At 39.4% G+C, this 24,441-nt stretch overlaps 2 protein-coding genes across 3 annotated transcripts in view; one reads left to right on the top strand and one right to left on the bottom strand.

Annotated features, from left to right (window-relative positions):
- LOC125240457 (E3 ubiquitin-protein ligase MYCBP2) overlaps positions 1–24,441 on the top strand; it is a 111,309-nt gene that overhangs the window by 14,830 nt on the left and 72,038 nt on the right. The window contains exons 24-33 of the mRNA XM_048148351.1: positions 569–778; positions 1,176–1,313; positions 1,843–2,021; positions 2,237–2,480; positions 2,759–2,925; positions 3,176–3,341; positions 4,268–4,389; positions 7,308–7,412; positions 8,283–8,455; positions 9,584–9,749. Of these exons, the coding sequence (XP_048004308.1) occupies positions 569–778; positions 1,176–1,313; positions 1,843–2,021; positions 2,237–2,480; positions 2,759–2,925; positions 3,176–3,341; positions 4,268–4,389; positions 7,308–7,412; positions 8,283–8,455; positions 9,584–9,749 (1,670 nt within the window). The remainder of the gene's footprint in view (positions 1–568; positions 779–1,175; positions 1,314–1,842; positions 2,022–2,236; positions 2,481–2,758; positions 2,926–3,175; positions 3,342–4,267; positions 4,390–7,307; positions 7,413–8,282; positions 8,456–9,583; positions 9,750–24,441) is intronic.
- LOC125241750 lies at positions 15,083–21,251 on the bottom strand. 2 transcript variants are annotated; one of them, XM_048150364.1, is made up of 3 exons: positions 20,978–21,251; positions 16,976–17,163; positions 15,083–16,532 (listed from the first exon to the last, which is right to left on the bottom strand). In XM_048150364.1, exons 2-3 carry the CDS (start codon positions 17,120–17,122, stop codon positions 15,357–15,359), a joined length of 1,323 nt encoding a protein of 440 aa, XP_048006321.1. In that variant the 5' UTR covers positions 17,123–17,163; positions 20,978–21,251; the 3' UTR covers positions 15,083–15,356. The 2 variants fall into 2 exon arrangements, with proteins under 2 accessions (XP_048006321.1, XP_048006322.1); XM_048150365.1 differs by lacking the exon at positions 20,978–21,251 and adding an exon at positions 17,454–17,580.

Below are 24,441 nucleotides of genomic sequence, written 5' to 3'. Positions count from 1 at the left end.
GTCCTGATAGCAGATAGATGTGACCTGGAATGTAACCCTAACTAATTTGTCATGACTTAATATATTAAGATAAGTTCAGTCACAACTGGCACGTCATAAACAAAATATACCTAAATTTTATTAGCATTAGACATATGATTAGCGATTAAGACGCAACTATTCATTGAAAAATATATTTGTAAAATGAGTCATGGCGAATATGTAACAATTATGTATGACAGTCATATACGATCGTTTACTTTATTTTGATTACGTTGCTTCATATCTTTTAAAAACGTTTAGTAATAAAAGAGGTTTGTCACTTTTATAATCCATACTAATATTATAAATGGGAAAGTGTGTGTGTTTGTTTATTTGTCCGTCTTTCACGGTCAAACGGAGCGACGAATTGACGTGATTTTTTAAGTGGAGATAGTTGAAGGGATGGAGAGTGACATAGGTTACTTTTTGTCTCTTTCTAACGCGTGCGAAGCCGCGGGCAAAAGCTAGTGCTTATGTAAGGGAAAAAAAAGTATAAAAAGACAAGAGAAATGAGTGGAAAATTAAAATTCACCCGTTTTTCTTTAAGGAGGACCTAGATACCAACGCAGTGAAGCACCTCACCACACCATCTCGCTTCATGCGCGTGAACCAATCGCGAGCATGGAACACGGGCAACGGCAGCCCCGACGCCATCTGCTTCACCGTGGACCGGCCCGGCGTCATGCTAGTCGGCGTCGGGGTGTTCGGCGGCGTCGGGAATTACGAGTACTCCATCGAGCTGTTGCATGATGTTCGGGTAACAGTTATTACATGATTCAGAGTCGGTAACCTCAACAATTTTACCATTTTCACGTGAACCAATCGCGAGCGTGGAATACGGGCAACGGCAGCCCAGGACACCATCTGCTTCACCGTGGACCGGCCCGGCGTCATGCCGGCGTCATAGTCGGCGTCGGCGTAGAATTACGAGTACTCCATCGAGCTGTTGGTCACCTCAACCATTACATCGTGTCCGCTTCACGTGAACCAGCACGCACCCAAAATAAGGATCACCATACTGAAAAGTGACGAAATTCATGCGTAGTTAACACCTGTCGAGCGTAGGATGGCTGATTCTTAGTAAAATTCTTTATGACTATGGCTAGATGAATACGTAAACCATCGACAAAGATTTATTTGCAGCATGTTTACAGCAGTTGCGGGCGTCAGGCGAAGAGTCGAACCCGGCACACTGCTGGGTCAGCGTCGAAGTGGCGCACGGGGCTTTCTCGGCTTCCGATTGCCAGCACGACATGGTGCAGCTCAAGTTCGATCGGCCCGTCCCTTTGAAAGTTAGTGCGAGGTTTTTTTTTTTTTTTTTTATTATAAACGGGCTTATTCTTGGCAACAGACTAGCCAAAGGCAAAGACGTGCACTACGGTGGAGTGAGCTCGCCCAGAAGATACCTGTTCAACCTTGATTTGAAGGTTGCCGGGTTATGCGAGCTCGGAAATATAGCTACCGGCAAGGAATTCCACTCTTTGGCAGTGAGCATAAGTTCGATGAGAGGTTCCAGTTTGTGTAGCTAGCTCTTGACAGACGTTTGCGTAAGGTTTAGTATTGTATAGGCATCCATCATCGTGCGAGTGGGAGGTAATTGGGCTAGAGGAAGATCGCCAATGAGGCGGACCGACTAAATTAAAGCGAGCTCATGGTAAATTCCTTAAGTCGGAAAGTAGCTAAGTACGGGAAGAATGACGATGTGTTGTTAAGCGTGACGGTAATTTATACCTAACAGATCTTTGCTAGTCACTTTTGTTTTCACGCTTTTTACTTACTATGTACTAGAAAATAACACTTTAACATGTTCGAGGCTTGCAGGAGGACCTACGCTACGCCGTCAGACTATGTAATCACGGCGGGCGCACAGCCAACGGCGACTGTGGCTTGCCTTCGGTCAAGGGCCCCGACGGCACCACGTTCCGGTTCGCCTCCTGTTCGCTGAGCTTTAACGGGACGACGTTGGCTAGGGGACAGATCCCTTGCCTTATTTATTACAGGTAACATCCTATCCATTCAGTTCTTGGCTTACTTCCCACATAAGCGACCACATAGGCGTTAAGTCCGCCATTTGTAATTTTTATTGATAATTTGTGCAACTTGTCCACCTAGTGGTGATGCAAGTTAGTTTATTCATAAGCACTGTGTACTTGTCCTTGGAGTTAAGTTTGTCGAGTTGAGAGTGTTTTAAGAAATTGCAATGTTTTATTTTCAGTACGTCAAAGTCCGTAGCAAACAGTTCGGAAAGCGCTGACACGCTTATATCGGCCCTACGCGCTATCACCCTGCGCGTGGCGGCAGTAGTTATGGATCGCGGCGCTGAGCTATTTAGTACGTTGCGCAACGAGCTGACGGCCGAGGACCTGCGCCGGAACGCCACCGTGCTGCAGCACTCGCCCGCCATCAACACGCTCATCCCATACACGCTGGCGCACTTGGAGGGGCTGGACGACTCCAAGGTGGGGGATCCTTTAGACATAGTTACTAACGGATGATATATCCACCCTACGTGTTACCACTGCTGTTCAGCACGCTATACAACGAGCTGACGGCCGAGGACCTGCGCCGGAACGCCGCCGTGTCTCAGCAATAATGTGCATTGTTTTGCTTTAGAACGGAAAAAAGGATAAAGAACCTCCTTATCCCGTATTCTTTCATTATTTGTTGATAGTTTACTTTAAATTTTACTTATTATAAATTGTTAAGAAGTTACTAATGAATAATGCTATTGTTTCAGAGCGTGATTCAATTGTTAGAAATGATCCACAAGCTGCTACCCCACGTGGCGGCCATGAATCTACTGGTGCCGTCCTCGGAGGAAGGCCCCACGACAACCACCACGCACTATTACACGTGGCTAGAAAGCGACCACCCTTACAAGCAGGCCACTGTCACTAATATGAGGTACACTTGTTCGCCCTGTTAGCTTATTGAGTTGTAAACTTCCGAAAGCTCCGAATCCTTATGTCCGCCATATTGAATATTTCAACTCTCGACTTGCTCAACTCAACAGGAGTGAGACACAGCGATGGGACTTCATTAGCACCTATGCCTGCCGCTCGGCGCTTTCGCCTTAGACCAACGTGGCCAGACCGTAAGGCGATCGAAAATGCTACAGAACTCCTAAATAACAATTAATGTTTAATTTACCCAGGGTGTTGTTTCCCCCAAACGTATCCTGGTTGGTGCTGGAGATGGACCCGCGCAGCATCACGGCGCAGCCCGAAGACACGCTGACGATCTACGCCGTCGCGGGCGCGCCCAAGAACCGCTGCCACTGCTCGCACGACTCCCGTGCGCAGGACCCGCCGTTCCGCAAGGTATATAAGGTAGCGCGTCGTTCATTCATTCATTCCATTTTGATAAGCCGTGATTGACACGGATGGTGCCTCACCGCAGAATTCAGAATAAAAAAACCCGAGTATCGCGACACTAACCCCCTTATTCATAAACGTTCACTAAAGTTATCAAGCCGATAAAGTTAGTTTGTCCCTTTCTGACGTATTGGTGTGATAGAAAGGGACAAACAAACTTTATCACCTTGATAACTTTAGTAAATGTTTATAAATAAGGGGATAACAATCTATGCCGACGCGGGTGCACCCTAGAATCACTGCCACTGCACGACTCGCCGCATCGCAGTGCCCATCACTGATGATAAGGGACGCTCTACACGCTAGTAGGGTTACACGAAACTGCTTTTATCGCTCTACATTTTTCCTCACTGCCTTTATTTTTAATCGCTCCTGTTTTGCAAACAGTCATATATGTATATTAAGTTGTACGGCTAACTTGTTTGCGTCTTTTCTGTTTACATCGTAGATTTATAGAACCAAAAGATAAATAATATGCACCGTTTTAGGCGTGATATATTTTTTCAGTACGTGAGTTCCGTAAGTCCGTTTTACCCTGGATTTTGTCATAAATGGGTGAATCAACTTTTTCTTGCCTGTTATTGCCACGGTTACGGTAACCTGAGTCACGCTGGTTTTATGCAAAATTATGCTACTTAAACTACGCAAGCATGCAACATGTAGTCCATGTTTGTAGGTGTCAAATTAAGGAAAGGGCTTGTTAACACCAGAAAAATGAATGTTTGCATAGTTTGAGAAGCATAATTGTAACCATGGCAATAACAGGGAAGAAAAAGTTGATTCACCCAAATAAATTTAATTCTTAAATTAACTTTTTTGTTTTTCGAATGAAGTCCATACTGACTGACGCTTTATTCCGTCTGTTTTAGCAGCGCCTGGTGCAGCTGACCTCAGAGTCGGGCGAGGCGGAGGAGCTGGGCGACGACGCGGACGACGCGCCCTGCATGCACTACAACTGCACCTACGTCAGCGTCACGCCCAAGCTGGCCAACATGTGAGCTACTATCATCAAACCAAACATTGTTCTACCGTCTGTACAACGGGGAAGCTTCTGATGAACTCTTTGACTTGGTGCCACCGTTGCGCTTTTATCACCGCGCCTCCCGCCAAAGAAACAAAGTTCATCCTCACTTTCTCGACATGTGGCAAACCAAGAACTATTGTCCCAGATTTGTAAGAACCTCTTTTTGTCACATGACAGTATCCACAATACGTAAACTCACGCAACCTAATGAAATTTTAAATAAAATCCTGTAATAATATTTAAAAAAATCAAGTACTTAAAAACAATATTTCGCTTACTTTAAACATAATCTAGCACATGTTACATTTTTGCGGATCTTCGTTAGTGAGTATTTTACGATATTAATTTATCACGCAGGATTTGCTTATCCGCGTGTTTGTGTTTGATTTTGAATTTGTTTAATTTTTTTTGGATATCTTCATGAGAACTGTATGTATTGGTTGTGGTATCATTATAAAGGTAAAATAGTATATTTCTCTAATACGTAATAAAAAAACCGGCCAAGAGCGTGTCGGGCCACGCTCAGTGTAGGGTTCCGTAGTTTTCCGTAATTTTCTCAAAAACTACTGAACCTATCAAGTTCAAAACAATTTTCCTAGAAAGTCTAGTTCTACTTTTGTGATTTTTTTCATAATTTTTTAAACTTATGGTTCAAAAGTTAGAGGGGAGGGGGGACGCACTTTTTTTTCCTTTAGGAGCGATTATTTCCGAAAATATTCATATTATCAAAAAACGATCTTAGTAAACCCTTATTCATTTTTAAATACCTATCCAACAATATATCACACGTTGGGGTTGGAATGAAAAAAAAATCAGCCCCCACTTTACATGTAGGAGGGGTACCCTAATAAAACATTTTTTTCCATTTTTTATTTTTGCACTTTGTTGGCGTGATTGATATACATATTGGTACCAAATTTCAGCTTTCTAGTGCTTGCGGTTACTGAGATTATCCGCGGACGGACGGACGGACAGACAGACATGGCGAAACTATAAGGGTTCCTAGTTGACTACGGAACCCTAAAAAGGGGGTCATCGCTCAAAATTTCCTGTAATTTAAGTAATAGTGAAATAAAAAAATTCTTCATTTTTTTTTCGATTACATGAGTTTAACCTTGATTTATAGTATATAATCATACATATTTTACTATCACTATAATTTTATTTCAAGTACTGTACGTTCATTTATACCGAAGTATTTTTTTTTTAACTATACTTCTGTAGTTTAGAAGATACAGACGTTTTTGTAAAAAGTTGTGAATGCGCAGCGCGCTGCGCGCGTCGCTTAAAAACCCGGACGGTTGACCGGAATATGGTCGCGCGGGCTGGACTGGTTATTATGTCATTTATCATTCATTTTTATTTTTAAACTAGTGCTGTGGCAGTCTGTCATTTCGATTCAAATGACATTTCAGTAAGTTGATAGAAATCGTATATTTGTATAAGCGCCTCCTTGTACATAGGGCCTAATCGATTCAACCAATTCGAAATTAATCGTTAGATTTGGCAAACGATGCGTCTTAGCCACATCGCAACATACTTCAAAACAAATGTGTCAAAAATGTGAACTTACAAATCCGGGACAATAATGGGCCTGTCGCTCGTTTTTGTCCAGAACGTGCAAAATGTGGAATGAGCTACTTCCTGAGGTGTTTCCCTTGCGCTATGATATGGGGTTTTTCAAGAAGCAGGTATTTAGGGTTCTCAAAGGTCGGCAACGCATAAGTGGCTCCCCCGATGTTGCTTATGTCCATGGGCGGTGATGACTGCTTCCCATCAGGCGGCTCGTCTGCTCGTTTGCTAACTATTTCATTAAAAAAAAACATTTCATATTCACATTCAGTCCTCGCCGCTGTTCTCGTGTTACCAGAAATAATTCCATAAACCATAGCTCGATTTTCTGTTAAGCTAGGTACTTACTACTTAGACGCTCTAGGATTACATACTAAGGAGCAGAATTGACAACATTTCATATTTTTGAGTACTACTTTTTATTGTTTGGTTTGAAAGAACTCAATACTAAAAGATACACGTATTTTTTTATTTTTCCAAAAACTGCTATTTTAATGAGAAAATCCCTTCTTATTACTACTTCGAGCAGAAAGAGCGTAAGTTACAAACGTCAAGACACAGCTTCGTGACGTCACATGTGTTGTTTCATACAACTAAGAAAACGACAAAATCATTTCTAAAAAAAATAGTTTTAACTGTCAGCTCAAACAGTCCGGTATGTCTGACTGTCATATGTCACTGTCAACCTATAGTGAATGACTACGAACCATAGACTAAGCCATGAAATTTTTAATATCTTTGCTACGAACTGTGATAAGTGTCACTGTCAAACTCAAGTGACATCCCAACTGGAAGATTTTTTTGTTATAGTGGCAGCTCTAAATCAGCTATTTGACGTCACTTCCCCTTTAAACTATTTTTAAGATTTTTTACACTAAAAATACGGAAAAAAAAATAAAAAAAATATTTATGTGATCTACAAGCGTATATCTCGAAATGGTTTTCGATTTAGGGACATTGAAAATTTTGAAACGTTGTCAATATAAACAACTGCCGCTCATGGAGCCGGTATTTTGTCTACTGCACAAACCGTGTACTGTGGTAAAGGCAGTGGCATGAGAGAACTTAAGTTTTTAACCACCGACGCTAAAACGACGAGTTCTATAAGTTTCATGTCGGTCTGTCTGTCTGTGGAATTATAGCTCCCGAACGGATGAACCGATTTACGAGTAAATTTACTTTTTTTTTTGTTTGAAAGTTGAATTAGCCGGGAGTGTTAATTATGTTTGTTGGTTATCGATCCACCATGTCGGTTTTTTTTTAATTTAAATTTTGTGTATCTGTAAGAATTCATAAACATGCTTTTTTTGTTGCAGTGTTTCTGAATGGCCGCAAAAAGCTTTACTAGTGCCCGGAAATGAAGTTATATTCTCTTTGGAGACAGCATCTGACTACCTCACCGAATATAACAAGACCAACCAGTAAGTAATTAGGGTTTTATTCTACTTACCCCGAATTTCCTGATTTAGAGCTTTAAATCTCAACTACACGCCTAAGCCACAAAGCGGTATAGACATGTTGAATCGAATGGTCTTGTTTCTGATTAGGCATATTGTCCTGGAACCTCCGAAACACAAGCCCTATAAGGTTTTAGGTTTACTTTTATATAACAAGTTTTAGAGTGACACCTAAGTCACAGTATAATAAAGAGTACTATCGTACAGTATGGCCACTCCCGCTCCCCGCTGAAAGTGCCGCCCACCCCCTCTCGGTTACCTCACAGTTACCGCCTGTCAAAAACGCGGACAGTCGACCTGTCATATTTCACTCATACAAGCATAGTACGCGTTCACCTATACGAGCTTGGACTGTGTGCTAGGAACGCGCCTCTTTCATATATTTGATCGCCAGTGTCCGTGGTCTGCTTCAGTGGACGCTTCGGAGTAGAGCGTTCGACGGGGCGCGCGAGCGTGCGTCCACTATAAGCAGCATCGACTCAGGACACTTGTATGACCTTCAATTGATTGACATGCACGCCGTACGAGCAATATGAGCGTGCACTCAAACCTTAGGCCGATAGTCCACTATCATATGTTTATCAAAGAAATTTGATCATAGGTAACATGCCGTCCTTTTTCTTCACGTTCGAGAAAAAGGGAGGCATACAGACCTATGATCATATTTCTATGATAAACATATGATAGTGGACTATCGGCCTTACATATATAGTAAGTTGTAGGTTTAAGGGGTATTAAACCGTGTTATACAATATTTTTAACAGCCAGGTGTGGGCGCCATTACAAATTTTGACTTTTCCTTGATATTTATCTTATCTGTCTTATTAAATCCAGTAGCGAGGACAACCGCTTTGGTTTCCGCTGCCTATGCGTCGGCTACGAGGACGCGCCGCTGACGACGCAGCGGCAAGGGCTGGTCGCGCTGGAGATGGAGCTGGTGTACGCGGGCGCGTCGTGCGCCTCGCGGCTGCTGGCGCCCGACCTGGACATACCGCCGCTCACCTTCTGTGAGTACCGCTCCATGCATGTAGAGAGTGTATCTCTGCTGCCTATGCGTCGGCTACGAGGACGCGCCGCTGACGACGCAGCGGCAAGGGCTGGTCGCGCTGGAGATGGAGCTGGTGTACGCGGGCGCGTCGTGCGCCTCGCGGCTGCTGGCGCCCGACCTGGACATACCGCCGCTCACCTTCTGTGAGTACCGCTCCATGCATGTAGAGAGTGTATCTCTGCTGCCTGTGCGTCGGCTACGAGGACGCGCCGCTGACGACGCAGCGGCAAGGGCTGGTCGCGCTGGAGATGGAGCTGGTGTACGCGGGCGCGTCGTGCGCCTCGCGGCTGCTGGCGCCCGACCTGGACATACCGCCGCTCACCTTCTGTGAGTACCGCTCCATGCATGTAGAGAGTGTATCTCTGCTGCCTATGCGTCGGCTACGAGGACGCGCCGCTGACGACGCAGCGGCAAGGGCTGGTCGCGCTGGAGATGGAGCTGGTGTACGCGGGCGCGTCGTGCGCCTCGCGGCTGCTGGCGCCCGACCTGGACATACCGCCGCTCACCTTCTGTGAGTACTGCTCCATGATAATAATAACAGGCCTTTGCATCTATAACAGATGATTCAAGCAGCATCCTTGCGACACTTACGTTCGTGGCTGTATAGCCCAATTCCAGAGAGGATCCCTTGTGCCGTGTGTGCGCCGCAGGTGTATGCTCCCCTAGATGGGCGGGGGTTAGAGGCCTGCTCGTGACGCCTCATGCGTCTATCATTTATGGAGGAGAACCAGGCATTGTCATGCTTGGATTGACCGTCATGGACAACACGGCGCCACTGTTCCATACATCTTGCATAATTTCAAATAAGGAATCTCGCGTGGGAAGTCACGCTAGTCTGTCAGATCATCGGAAACCCCTTTCTCCGCATAACATTAATTGAAAAATCCCAATTCAAAACTCTTGTAACTGTAAAATACCGCTCTATAGAGTTGCGTGTGTAATGTACGTTAAGAAAAAATGAAATAGATATTGCAGTCGCAATAATTATCTCATTAATAATAGCCAATCATTTACCAAGTAGCCTTTATTATTGATCTTGAATCCTAAACACTTTACATGAATGCTAATGAGCGCAATTGTTCCACAGCAACAATAGTGGAAGTCCAAGTGCTGGCCATGATGGGCGCGAGTCCCACGGGGGCGGAGTCCGAGTCCGCACAAGACGGAAGCGAAGCGCTGCTCTTGGCGCGCGGTCTCGAATTATCCTCACCTCCCACTATACATCACGTTCTCGACGGCCAGCCGCTATTAAGGTAAGGAATTTCTAGAACGCTGTCTTATTGACACCGAGCTGATTTTGCCATAGAACTCATTTTGACGTTTACTGTGAAAAGGTTCTATAGAGGCCTTGCTCTACTGCAGTAGTCGTTCAGCTACATCATGTATTGGAAAAAAATAGTTGGTTAGAAGCGCTGCTCTTGGCGCGCGGCCTCGAGCTATCCTCGCCCTCCACTATACATCACGTTCTCGACCGATAGCCGCTGTTAAGGTAAGGAGTGTACGGTCAACTATTTAGTATCCTAGGCCACTCTGGAACCTTGTCTTATTGATACCGGGCTCATATAATTCACTTTAACGTTTACTAGGTTTACGTCTAGGATTCAAATTGTTTGACACTACTATACTCTTATTGCTACACCACGCGTAGAAAGACATCTAGTTGTATGTGACTTATACAAATATACATGCTTCTGACATCTGAGAACCGCCATCGAGCTCATGGCTATTTAGTTAGGACGCAGAAGCAGCAACCGCTTGTTGACAAATAGTGGGCTATGGGATAAATCGATATGAAATTTGCAAGACACATCTTAGGCCCCCACAAAAAGCGTTATCTACGATGGCTCGAGAGTAACACCGGTGTGGGCTGTGGGTAGAGGTATCTGTATTTGGCTTGCAGATCTACATGTATGTATATGTATATATATATCTGGAACTCAAGGGCTTAAAATGGTTCAAAGGTCAATCATCAAATAAAATCCATACTAATACGTTCATGAGGAAAAAAGTAATAAGTTTATATGTGACAATCCATCACAGAAAGGCCCTTATGGCAGGTATTGAGTTAGGCACAGATCCTAAATCTGCATTAAATAAGCTATCTAATACAAAAAAAATCATGGCCCTAGGCCACGTACTTTTTTTTTTTAAAAATCATCAAGCATACACATGCTAAGTATTGCACTTTTGAGAAAACGTGAAAAGAAGTTTGAAACTCACTTTAAGGGTGTTCCCATTGGAAGTTACATAGATGACGATTGATTGTGTATCTCAAGGTACATTTCTTTGAGAATCAGTTGTGATTGTGTTTCATCGACTTCCAGATCATGAAAAATCGAGCTTTGATTAGGGCAAGTCGCTTATAAGAAAAAATTAGGAAAACATATTTTTTTGGCTTTTCTTCTAATATGTTGCTATCTGAACTATAGTACATAGTTATATATGTTTCAACTTACATTTAAGGATAGAAATAAAATCCCATGGTTCATTAAATATGTATATTTTAATCAGAATATCACAATTAGAATATTTAACATCTGCTCCTATAATAATAATAATGTTCGTATAGAGACTTCTAAATTATATTTAATCAGTCTACACATTTATAACTAAAGTGTCAGAATTATTCTGCATGTCTTATTTTTTTATTTATAAATTTTTAAAGTTACATAAAAATCACAAATTATTGACTCCCATACATTTGGGAAAAGGGCCCTTATGACCATCACAGATAAAAATTACTCATTGCTAATGTATTTTATTATTTTAGTTACTTATCTTGTATTATAACAGAATACCAAAGAAAAAATGTTATATGAAGTAAACTTAAAATCTTGATCATTAATCAGCGCGGCGTGCGAAGTGTCGCGAGTAAGAGAGAGACAGTGGTAACGGCGGCATTAGTCAAAGGAAGAACATCTTCGCTTTGACACGCCGCCGAGTGAGGTTTGAAGTCAGATTGCACTTAGTAGCTACTCACGAGTAAGATTTTTATTTTAAAGTGACGACTAGGTACCTAAATCGGGTAATTTTTAAATTAGGTATCAAAGTACTTCATTGAATCGTACCTATATAACATAAACTAACTTATAAACAAAAGTTGTAAGTAATTACAACATTTTTTAACAACAGTTTTCATATTTTCGAACGCGCTCTGGCATAAGGGCCCTTTTCTACTAAACTTTGAGCTGAATTTTAATATAGAAATACTTAACGTACACTACTGAAACCAAGCTACAATTGCACGTCTATTCGTATATTTTACTATTTTGCATAAATTCAAAAATCGATAATTTCGAACGATTTTACAAAAACGTCGATATCTCCGTAACTAGAAACCGCCATAAGGGCCCTTTTCTTATGGATTGTCACATATTTATTAAAAAACTAGCTTTTACCCGCGGCTTCGCCCGCGTAATAAAAGTATTCATTAAGATTTTCATTTGGATCCTTAGGTTTCTCTGTAGGTATATTTATCTGCGATTATTTCGATTGCACATAATACTTTTGCTTGCAATGATTGTAGAAATATTACACATCGACCACAGCGTAGGTAATTCTATATACGCTGGGGAAACCTTTATAAACATCCCACATAGCCCGTATTTCGACACTATGATCGGTGGGTAAAAAGTACTTTTTTTCTATTATCCCTTACAATTTTTTACATTTTGCTTATACTTATCACAAACGTAATCTTCAAGCAAGCAAACAACGATCGTCTTAGAGCACATTGATTGTAAGAGACCGCCGACCGATTATCCGTATCCCTCTAACGATACCCATATTATCCGTATCCGTATCCGTATCCGTATCCGTATCCCTATCCCTATCGCTATCGCTATCGCTATCGCTAACGCTAACGCTGTCGCTATCGCTATCGCTATCGCTATCGCTAACGCTATCGCTATCGCTATCGCTATCCCTATCGCTATCCCTATCGCTATCCCTATCGCTATCCCTATCATTATCGCTATCCCTATCCCTATACCTATCGCTATCGCTATCCCTATCGCTATCCCTATCTCTATTCCTATCCTTATCCCTTATCAAGATGTTTAATGATATAACACTTTAAGTTCTCGCGCTTTGTACACATATTTAAAGTCACATACAGGTCGAACGCGATTAATTAACATTATTTTTACCTTTTTTCCCAACGTTTCGGCCAGGTTGCACTGGCCGTGGTCGCGGAAGACTGACGTCCCAGCAAAATGTCACCGGAGATGTAAACAACACAAAACTACCCGATATTAATTTATATAAATGTTCGGGGTAGACAAATAAATATAATCTACCCGCTTTTAGTTAATGTTTATTTCCCACCATGTTTATTTTAAAGGTAAAAATAATGTTAATTAATCGCGTTCGACCTGTATGTGACTTTAAATATATGTTTAATGATTTCTTATTTTTAAAATTAAGAAATCCCATACAAACTTTCAACCTCTTTTTCAACCCCTTCATCCCTTTTTTTCGAAATAAAAAGTAGCCTATGTTCTGTCTCAGGGTATAAAGATTGTCTGTTCCAAATTTCATCAAAATCGGCTGCGTGGTTTAAGCGGGAAAGCGTAACAGACAGACAGACAGAGTTACTTTCGCATTTATAATATTAGTATGGATATATATTTTGTAATGTAACTAAAAATTTAAGGTTTTCGGAATTTTTCCTTTATGTGTGCTATAAAACGTTGCTTCATGCCAAATTTCAAGATTCTAGGTCGACTGGAAGTACCCTTTAGGTTTTGATTCCCTTGCGAGTACTTGCGAGTTTCAAAATATGCAGCTTAAATTGCTGTTTCTTTTGATTGCGTTGACATAGAAGTTTGATTTTGTTACAGCTTAAAGGTATTATAGACCTGAGTATTTGGTATGAATTTCAATTTAATACCTCTACGCGTTTATGAGGAAATGGGTAGTAAGGTTAAAATTATTAAAAAAAAATATATTATGTGATGTAACTAAAAATGTATGGTTTTCGTAATTTTTCCTTTATCTATGCTATAAGACGTTGCTTCGTACCAAATTTCAAGATTCTGAGTTCACGGGAAGCACCCTGTAGGTTTTGATTCTCTTGCAAGTGTCGAAAATTTGCGGCATAAACTGCTGAATCTTTTGATTGCGTTGGCTTAGAAGTTTGATTTTTTCACAGCTTCAAGGGACAGTAGACCTGAGTAATTGATATAAATTTCAGCTTCATACCTCCACGCGTTCCTGAGAAAAAGGGTCTTGACAGACGGACGGACGGACAGACGGACAACAAAGTGATCCTATAAGGGTTCCGTTTTTTCCTTTTGAGGTACGGAACCCTAAAAAGGTAAAAATAATGTTAATTAATCGCGTTCGACCTGTATGTGACTTTAAATATGTGTACAAAGCGCGAGAACTTAAAGTGTTATATCATTAAACATCTTGATAAGGGATAGGGATAGGGATAGCGATAGGGAAAGCGATAGGGATAGCGATAGGGATAGCGATAGCGATAGGGATAGCGATAGGGATAGCGATAGGGATAGCGATAGCGATAGCGATAGCGATACGGATACGGATACGGATACGGATAATATGGGTCGTTATCGGGATACGGATAATCGGTCGGCGGTCTCTTACAATCAATGTGCTCTAAGACGATCGTTGTTTGCTTGCTTGAAGATTACGTTTGAGATAAGTATAAGCAAAATGTAAAAAATTGTAAGGGATAATAGAAAAAAGTACTTTTTACCCACCGATCATAGTCTCGAAATACGGGCTATGTGGGATGTTTATAAAGGTTTCCCCAGCGTATATAGAATTACCCACGCTGTGGTCGATGTGTAATATTTCTACAATCATTGCAAGCAAAAGTATTATGTGCAATCGAAATAATCGCAGATAAATATACCTACAGAGAAACCTACGGTCCCTACGGATCCAAATGAAAATCTTAATGAATACTTTTATTACGCGGGCGAAGCCGCGGGTAAAAGCTAGTTACGGATAAAAAAAAAAACAAATTGTAGATCAAGTTTATTTACTCCTGAAGACGGATTTGAATCTGTCTCGTCCCTACTAACTCATAACTTTCTACTCTTCCTAGTAACTCTGTATGTTTCCTCTTTGTGCTCAAACGGATAAACTGATCGAGATGACAGTTGGTATAGTGCGGAGATAGTTTTGAACCTAGCAAAGTACATGTAGGCAACAGATTCAGCAATTAACATCATCATCATCATTCGGTAACCCCATCCAGTAACAAATTCTCGAGCAGAAACTAGTTGGTTAATAAAAGACAATATTTATGGTTCCTCGCTGTGCATGTTTAACTTTACGCTTGGCAATGAAATTACTTGAACTAAAATGCTAGTTGCCAACGTGTTACACGCAATAAAAAAAAAATAACAAAGTAAAAAAATACACCATCGCATCGAGACATGACAAACATTCTGACAATCGCATGCATTAACTTATTTATTCAAAAACGGATTTTTATTCATATTTTGGTGGTTATTGTCTATCTGGAAATAATAATATTGTTTTTTCCTTAAGGCGCTTTTTAAAATATCGTCAGATAATCTTAAATTTATATTTTCTAAATAATAAAAATACATGGCATAGTAGCTTTTTATTGCTTTGCACATAACAAATATTATAACATAATATAATTGGTTGGATAATACTTATAACTACGCATAAATCCTAAATTGGCACAATGTTTACCTTACGCTTTGAGGTAGAGCGATAACATACTAAATTAGTAAATAAATAAATGTCGTCATAACATGTAATCTATGCAAACTATTTGTTGAAATGTCCACTTATCATTAATCACTAGACTCACGAGAGGACCTAGCAGATCAATTGACCTCAATATTTGCTCCGGTTCACAAGTCGGTGGTGAGAAGTTCGGCTCGTTCCACTACTATGTGAAACTCAGTTTCTCGATACGTTTTTCCATCTGGCATTATCATTTGCATTTTCTTCTTTTTCTCATTTTCTTTCTTAACTATACAAAATGTAATTATACCCGCGAGAAGTACAATTAAAATGACGCCCACAACTATGAATATCCAGTATATTTGCTTATACGTCCCGCATCGAGTGTTTACGTACGTCGGTATCGACGCAAAATGTTCTTCAAGGGAATACCAGCAGGATAGCGTACCTCCTTGTTCTCGCATCACGGCGCCCCATTCTTTTTGCAATTCACAACCACAAGTTGTATTCAAGTTGAGGCCGTCTATGCGCATGGTCAAAGATGTCCGATTGTATGTTAGTGAAGACGGAGTCAATTCAGTAAACGTATTGTTATCAATAACCAATTCTTGAAGACCCATCACTGAAACGATATCGATGTCCGCAGTCAGCCCGAGAAAAGCACCTTTACGAAGGGTTCTCACGCTATTATTTCTGAATGTAATGGGTCCCCTGGCATTCATATGAAAACTATCTCCTTCTAAAGTATCAATTACATTATTCTCTATAATAACTTTCTTTGGTGAATTTACAATAAAAGACAAGCTGTAAACATACCTTATGCTTACGCTGTCTATTCTAAAAAGATCGCTCACTTCCACGTCCGACATAAATCTGCTCGGTAAGGTTCCGACAGAGCCTCCACGAAACAGAAAATTGACTGTACTAAATTTTTTGAAAGCTTGAGTTTCAATATTTTCATATAAGTTATCTATTAATTGAACACTTTTAACTCCGGTAAGACTAGAGAACGCGTACGGCTTGATCACATTTATTTTACACTTACTAATTATTATATCATTCACTCTTCCTTGTATGGCATGCGAAGATATTTCGTTAATGGTACTGTTATGTATAAAAATCCGGATTCCGGGGTTCATATCACTTTCACTTGAAAATGGCGACCACGCTAATGCTCTGTCGTGTATGTAGACATGGCGTACGTTCCGAAGCTCAATGTTTCGAAGCTGGATGAGATTACGAGCCATGTCCGGCAGGAAGTAAACACGGGCACATCCGTCGATGACGATCCCAGTCGTCGTAGACGGGACCCTGTAGGCACCGTCCGGTCGCAACGTTACCTCCTGGTATATAAAAAAGCTATTAGAAAGGGCTAAAAAAATTATAATAAATAAATAAAATAAAAATCGGTTAATTAAATTACACCTAAATACTAGCACTATGTTGGTTGCCTTAGTACCTAATTACAACATAAGTTATAGAAACCGTCTACTTGAGCGTCCGCAAACATACTCGACGCTCTACAGAAGCGTGGCAGCTGCAACAGCACTCAGAAGGCGTTGTTGAACTGGACCCGGAGAGCACTAATCGAGCTTTGCGAATAGTTAGCCCATAGGCTGCTAGTATAAAGAGAAGTACAATGTGTATCCTACACTGTGCATCCTCTGAACCTATGTGCTATCATATTCGCCCTTATCGCTAGCACCCTACGCTCCCTATCTATATCTGCATCATCACGCAGATTTTCATTTACGATAGGTACTAACATGAATTATATGAAACTTACATCATAGTCCTTGGTACAGTTGCATATAACTCTCGTGAATGCATCACATCGGCAAGACTCGTCTTCGCAGGCGGTGGGCGTGGCGAACTGAGCGAGGCTGCGTGCCGCCAGCACCGCCAGGATTGACCACAACGTCGCCCAACGCATGCTCCTTGTATCACGTCACCATCTCACTCCTTACTCGGCCCCTGTAATCCACAACACAAATGTTATTCATTTTATCATCAGAAAATAGAGCTTCCTTTTTATAATTAAAATAAATGTCTCATCCCCGTTTGGTAAAATTTGGGCTATATGTAATAGACACTGTTGTCAATGCGACGACGTTATAAGTAATCCGAACAATTAAACGACGACTCGGGAAATACGCTTCTTTTGTATGTATGTTGATGAAACATCGTCACGAATCATATGTATATGTAAATATATTGAAAATTCTGATTAGATTGTTAGTTCAATAGCTATCATATTAACTTACACTTTTACTGCAATACTTGTAACATGTAGGTACCACGTTGTTAGACGAATGTGTTAATTTTTGTTATTAAAGTAATGGCTTGATGAGCGATTCAAGTCGAACTGAGTCACGTTCAGTATCGTTATCGCAATGGCGTTATCAGATATGCACACTCACAGGCTGGTCTGATTTATATAGGTATCGAGCCACAAAGGCTAGTCAAGGTGTACGTACAGTTAGCAATTTGAGATAAGCAGCTATAATATGCTGCCGTACCGTTGATTCATGGAGCTTGTTTTTGCTTCATATGTACATCCACTTTATTCTTATTACTGTTACCTAACTAATTACCTAATAAGTATATACTTAATTATTGCAACTTTATTAGTGAATAAAATATAAATTCAACTCGCTATTCATTCGTCTGGAACTCAGTTTTAGGTAGGCAAAGGTATTTCCAGGTTTGAAAAATAACTAAGCCATTACAAAACTGAAGTTTAAGTTGTTAGAAACCATACTAGTGTAACTCAAAGCTATACGACCACTGCCTTTCGCAATCAAGTGGGAAAGAAATGTTAGAAAGGCAATAAAAATAAAGCTATTGTTCTCAGGCAGGCTTTATAAACATTACAAACTGGAACAAATCTCATTCATTTTTTATTTGCATCCCTAAAGTTTATATGATTTTCGTTTACGGCATTGACCATTGTGATTGGTTTCAAGTTTTAACTAGTAGGTATTATTATTTTTACATTCATATAATCTATTTACACATATGTACAAGTACATCATTATCTCGTATTCGAACGTAATTTTAGAGATCAAAGTTAAGTTAGTATAGAGTTTGAGTTACGGCCGCACGTCATCCCATCATAAGTTTTTATTTTAAGGTAAACAAATGTAGACTGACGCGACCGGTTCCAGGTAAATCCAGAAATTCCATAAGATTCCAGTTCCAGGTGCCCCTATTTCTCGGAAAATCTTTTCGATATCTACTTTGTTTTAAAAACTAATAATGAGGGAAATAGGTCTGTTTTTCTATGCTTTACAATTTCAAGTAACAAAAACAACACTTTTCTGATTAATTACAGCGAATAGTAAACATTCCAGAATAAATTCCATTGGTTCCAGGAATAAGCATTTTCAGTAGTTATTCAGAACAAATTTTAATCGACGAGTAATATTACTCAGCTCATAAGCTGGGAAAGGTCCTCAAAGTCGCAGATATAAGATTTCTAGAATAATATTGTCCGTTGACATGACATATGTAGCTCAATAAAAGCCAAGAGGTGTGAAGCATGAAATGCCCTGAACGTAACATAGGTATTAGGTACCAAACCAATCGACTAATGTGAAAGTACTAGTATTAAATAAAAAAATAAATAATAAAAAAATTAATTGACCGTACAATTGAGACCGGACTTAAAACTGATCAAAGACGTAAAAACCGTTTAAAATACCAAGGAAATCTACTCTTCATCGTTAATATGCATTTGATGTCTAATTACCTACTAAAAATAAGTAACATCCGAAACTTTTACATATTTCATTATACTCGTCCTTAAGATATGTACAATTACAACAACACGAAGTCATCAAGCACGTTACACGCACGTAGCGTGATGAATGTATCGTCCGTAATTCAAAAGGTTAAATGCTGAACTCTGTTTCTGCATTAAAGGTGTCCAGTGGCAGGTCGGCCTCTTGTGACCCATTTAATCTATGGTGTAGGTTGCAAATTACCGGCTCCTTTTGTCGCAATCAGTGCCACATCAGATAAAGGGTCTCCATTAAGCAAGTATTTATAAAGTTAAGAATGTCACCGCCTTCCGCTTTACTCCAATTTAAATAATCGAATTAAAAATATTAACAATTTTGACTTGTAATTAACATGTTTACCACAATGTGAAGAGTGGATCCTAAAGTTGCATCACTGAACGGTCGTATCATCTCATCGATATAAATGATTTTAACATTGAACGTAATTTTATATTGGTTGACGTCTATCATTTATTAATACATACTGAAGTTAACGATTGTAGGTAAGTTTCAATTTAGCAGCGCTTACAGTAGGCATGATGCTAATAATAGGTAGGTACAGGTACGAGTTGTTTAGAGTTTGCAATTTGGTTAATTCTAGTGTGATATAAATTGAAGGCAGGTTACAAGCGCGTGGTTGTGAAGAATAATTATGCTCTACCTGAATCAGACAGCATAAACGTACTAAGCACACACGTAACGTGATATATGAGACAGCCAATGAGTAATGTATGAAGAGCAGCAACGTATCACCACAAAATAAATCGATTTTTTTTCATATAATTCCTTAAAGTTATTAGTTGCCGAAGCGGAGCCGCGGCTCCTATGATGAATGATAATTCCTTAAAGTCAGTTAATATTCGGCACCATTGGCTACTCTGTTAGTTGAAATCGGCTAAATATAGTGTTGCTCCTTTCAGAAATATTAGTGCGTAATCCATGAATCTCCGTTATCTCGTACATTAGCAGCACGTTGGTGCTTGATCGTGTGACGTACAGTTACTAGCAGCAACAATATACAGAATCAAGAGTAGCACGAATGCCATTGCAGTAAGGTCTACGAATGGTCAGCTAATTACGTGGACGGTGGTACCCGACCGTATTATTGAATTAACTCATAACTGTCGGCTTCCCGATTTGCTCTTGCTCACTATAAAGCTCATGTGCATTTTCTTCTTTGTTCTATGTTTATTTGAAATATCGTAGCTAAGCAAGTATGCTATTGTAACGTATAGGTATGTATAAATCTTAATCATCGAACTAAAAGACTCTGTGTCAACCAACACTTCAATTTGAGTAGTAAATATTGAATAGAGAAACCTTGTGATGGGACATTCATTAGTGGCAGCCAAAATAATTTAATGGTATTGAAATGCGACTACATCATACAGGTATACATTTGATCATTCGTCTTTTATTTATTATGCTGAAAGGCGGTTAAGTGGCGCTTCTTAAAAGTGGACTCAACGAATTCTTTGTTTATTTACTTCGCCGGTACCTACCCATTACAGTACCTACATTGCTTTGTCAAAGGTGCTTACTATGCTGAATGCTCCATTTATTTAGTTAATTATAGAATACCTGCGAGCAGTATTTGTAATTGTATATAGCAAGTTTGCGGTACAGCCTGCGTGTGATTCGGTTTGTTCAATTTTGATTACTTCAACTTTGGTGGTTCATTGAAAGAAAAAAATAGTCGTGTCAAAATTCGTATGTAACCGTGAAATAGTAATAAACAGAGCTGCTTTAGTGTTTATATTATTGAGACTATCTAGTATTATTAATTATTATGTTCAACAAGTACACAAAAATGTTAATTGCATAAATCTATCAAAACAATTCATAGATTATTCTGATAATCTAAAGAGTTCTTTGAAACAAATACATTGTCGCAGATACGTATTGTTTACTTTCAACATTGATGTTTAGACTAAATAAAAGCTTTCGTGCATTCATAATCGTTTTATAGTTGCAGACTATAGGTAGCTAAATTGAATGGTACTCACCACATAAAATGGAATTCCTCAGTTAACTGAATATTACACCTGGAACATAAACTTCAATATGTCAATAAAAGTTCGGCACGAGTCACGATGCACTATTGGATTTGCCAAGTAGTTCAGGTTGTGTCCTTATCGGCGTTGTTGATGCACTATTAGATTGGCCAACAGCGTTGTTTTGCCGGTAAATGGCGTGGTAAATATGGATTGTTTAAAACAAGGACGGTAACAATTCATACGTCGAGTGGTTGCGGTTCCCGCGCATGCGACTGGCGCGCCGGCGAGCTACTCGCGCCGCGCTCGGTGCGCGCGACCTTCAAACGCGCCGACTCTACCTTACCGCTTCTCTATGCCTCACATCAGCGTAAAGGTTTCGTGACATTAGCCTATCCTATATGGAAATTATAGTTGCAGAAATTATCATGACGTAATATATCTGTTAATATACGTGCGCAGTGCATCACTCTTATTATTGCGTTCGATTCTCATAAAATATAACCGTATATTGTTATCGAGGAACACTTATTTGTTTTTAAATTTTACCTTTGTTACTGTGTAAAAGTCCGTAATCCGTAATATATTATGAAGTATGTATATATTTCCAAAAGTACATACATTGGTACATACAATCACGCCTGTATTCCATAAAGAGGTAGGTAGAGCACATGAACTACTCGTTTCAAATATACATATTATATTACATATTAATCATTCCATTATATATATTTCGGCTTCCAGCTCGCGGAGTCTAAAATTGCGAAGTTGACTGCACCGCAAGAAGCTGTGACTGCCTTGAGATCTACTAGTCAATTCAAAGATGGTTGACGTGTCCGTTTCTAGTCCTTAATGCGTTTGATTATTCTGAACGTAGCGTTGATACTGTCCTTTGTCCTTTCGATATTTAGGTATAAATATTTTACAGAATTCGATAACTATACGATAAAGGCCATTTAAAACATAAGGGTGCAGTTTTCTTATCACAGCAGTTCTCGAAAAGTTTGTACAAAAATTAAGGGAAAAGTTAAATTTGTTTTTATTAATTCCTATTTTGTTACCAAGATTTTGTTGATGAATTGAGATTTTATTAAGTTTTATTTCGTCATTAAGGTTCTCTAGTATCTATATTTTCTTAATTATAACAATTATCCTGTATATATCTTACGAAAGTCGAATTATATTACTAAATGTTGGTAACAAAATAGGATCAATTAAAATTTGCTGACGTGTCATTGTACAAAGTTGACGGGAATTGCTGATCACTGATCTCTTTATTTTACCTTTGTTATTGACATGACATAATATAGGAATAATAATGAAAGCCATGCCAAAGGTTATCGCTATCGGTGTTATCTGAGAAGTAGATAACTTACAGTGACTTCTTTGTTCATTAAAATAACGATTATTTTTTTTATGACACCGATTAAAGTTTATCGTTTTAGCTCTGTAAATTATTTACGATTTAAGATAAAGATATAAGTAACCAAATTTTATTATATAATGGCATTTTTTTTATACTTTGCATCAGTAATAATAAGACGGAATAAAGGAAACTGAACCTTTAGGAATATAGGAAAGGATCACACGTGCGTCCGTCTGCTTGTCCTTCTGTAGTTAGTCTCGAAACATCAGAACTGGGTACTGGCCTGGATTAAACACGCACAGGGGCCACTTTTGGGTATAACTATAAAAGAGAACAAAAAAGTGTCGCAATCTATTTACTTTCCATCTCAAAATATATCATATAGTTACGCAAAACTGTGCTCATTTTAATATTTTCATAGTAACTATTATTCATGATACATAAATTCTTGCACTGTGATTAATAGTGGCAAGTAGATACGTCATACCTTAAACTTACAAACCGTATCTAACATTCCAGGTAAGTATCAGTCACAGTAAGTAGGCGTGCTTACAGAGCTTAAAATGTATAAATATTTATTATTTGTATCCTCCAACGGTCTTAGTTTATTCTCAATCGACGCGAAGCTGAGTGCATAGTCGTGCTGCGTTTATGAGTGCACCGGACGTTGTATTTTTGACTTCGCTCTATCCACGGCGCGGTTGGCCACTCAGTGACCGAATCCAAAATCTCTAACTATATTTGATTCTACGTAAATGTGTAAACGTATTTAGCCTTCACCGCGTTTGTATCATGATGTGGTCTGTCATAATAACTACAAGGTTTACGCAATTGTTTACTTAATTCCACAATGACATTAAACCAATGACGTTTTTTAATTCGCGAACATAAATATTATCTTATTTCATGGCCTTCGTCCGATTCGTCCGTAATCTCAATTCGTCATCTTTTTCACTTGTCAAAGCGGTCCATTTTTAAGATTCTTTAACATTCATATATCTTTAAAACCGGCCAGGTGTGTATCGAGACTCTGAATAATAGTAATAATACTAACATCTTATTCTATAAGTACTATGAAGAGCGGTTAGTTTAGTATATGTATGCAGCACTACAGCATAAACGTATGTCACATTATACGTTCATATTGTGCTTTAACACTTGGATCCCTCACTACGCGCAGGATTCTTTATTAGAAAGCCGTCAATATAGTTATTTCCCTTGTGAGACAATTTACCATTGATTTAAGCCCATTTATTTTCGGAGACACGTATCAAAATAGTGCTTTATGTCCTGTGACACGGTTAATCATATCATGAAATTCATAAACAAATATTCGTGCCTGTTTTAAACTTCTCTAAAGCTATTATTCATCTAGTTATACGAGTAAATCACGAAGGACATACAAACCGCTCGGAGAAGTCCTCTAAAGCTGAAAGGATTCTTGCTACAATCGACGCGCGACGTTTGCATTCCGTTATTACTGCCGATAGCGCACGTTTGTCCCCTTTACGTCCCGAGTTATCAATAAACAATAGTGGAGTGCTAGTTTATTGCTAGACTATATATATGTAGCTAGGTTTGAGCAAGCAGCTACGTTACGTTCTAGCGGCGTGAATTGGTCATGTTTTTTAATTATTCGATCGGTATGATCTGCATTCGGAACGGTGCCAATATAATCAATCCAAATCTTTTATTTAGTTTGTATTGTATGTATTTTTATTGTTGTACAGGCAAGATCATGAAAGTAACAAATTTCACTTGAAACTTCAGGTCAAATTAAATTGAAAATTTGCATGCATAAGCAGGACACCAGCATGATGAAGACTGGAGCTGGCCATAAAACTCTGTGACTAACAAAGCATACTAATTTTGATTGAAGGCAATCAATACTTTGACGGTTTTTATATAGGACTGGCTTTTGCTCGCGGCTTCTCTCGCGTTAGAAAGAGATAAAAAGTAGCCTATGTCACTATTCATCTCTTCAACTATCTCCACCTAAAAATTCACGTCGATTTGTCGCTTCGTTTTGACGTGAAAGACGGACAAACAAACAGACACACACACTTTCGCATTTATAATATTAGTATGGATATTTGATTTAGTTTAGTTT

This window comes from Leguminivora glycinivorella, chromosome Z (assembly GCF_023078275.1).
Source record: "Leguminivora glycinivorella isolate SPB_JAAS2020 chromosome Z, LegGlyc_1.1, whole genome shotgun sequence".
Classification (NCBI taxonomy): domain Eukaryota; kingdom Metazoa; phylum Arthropoda; class Insecta; order Lepidoptera; family Tortricidae; genus Leguminivora; species Leguminivora glycinivorella.
Note: the sequence above shows the minus strand (reverse complement) of the source record. Positions and strands in the feature narration are given on the sequence as shown.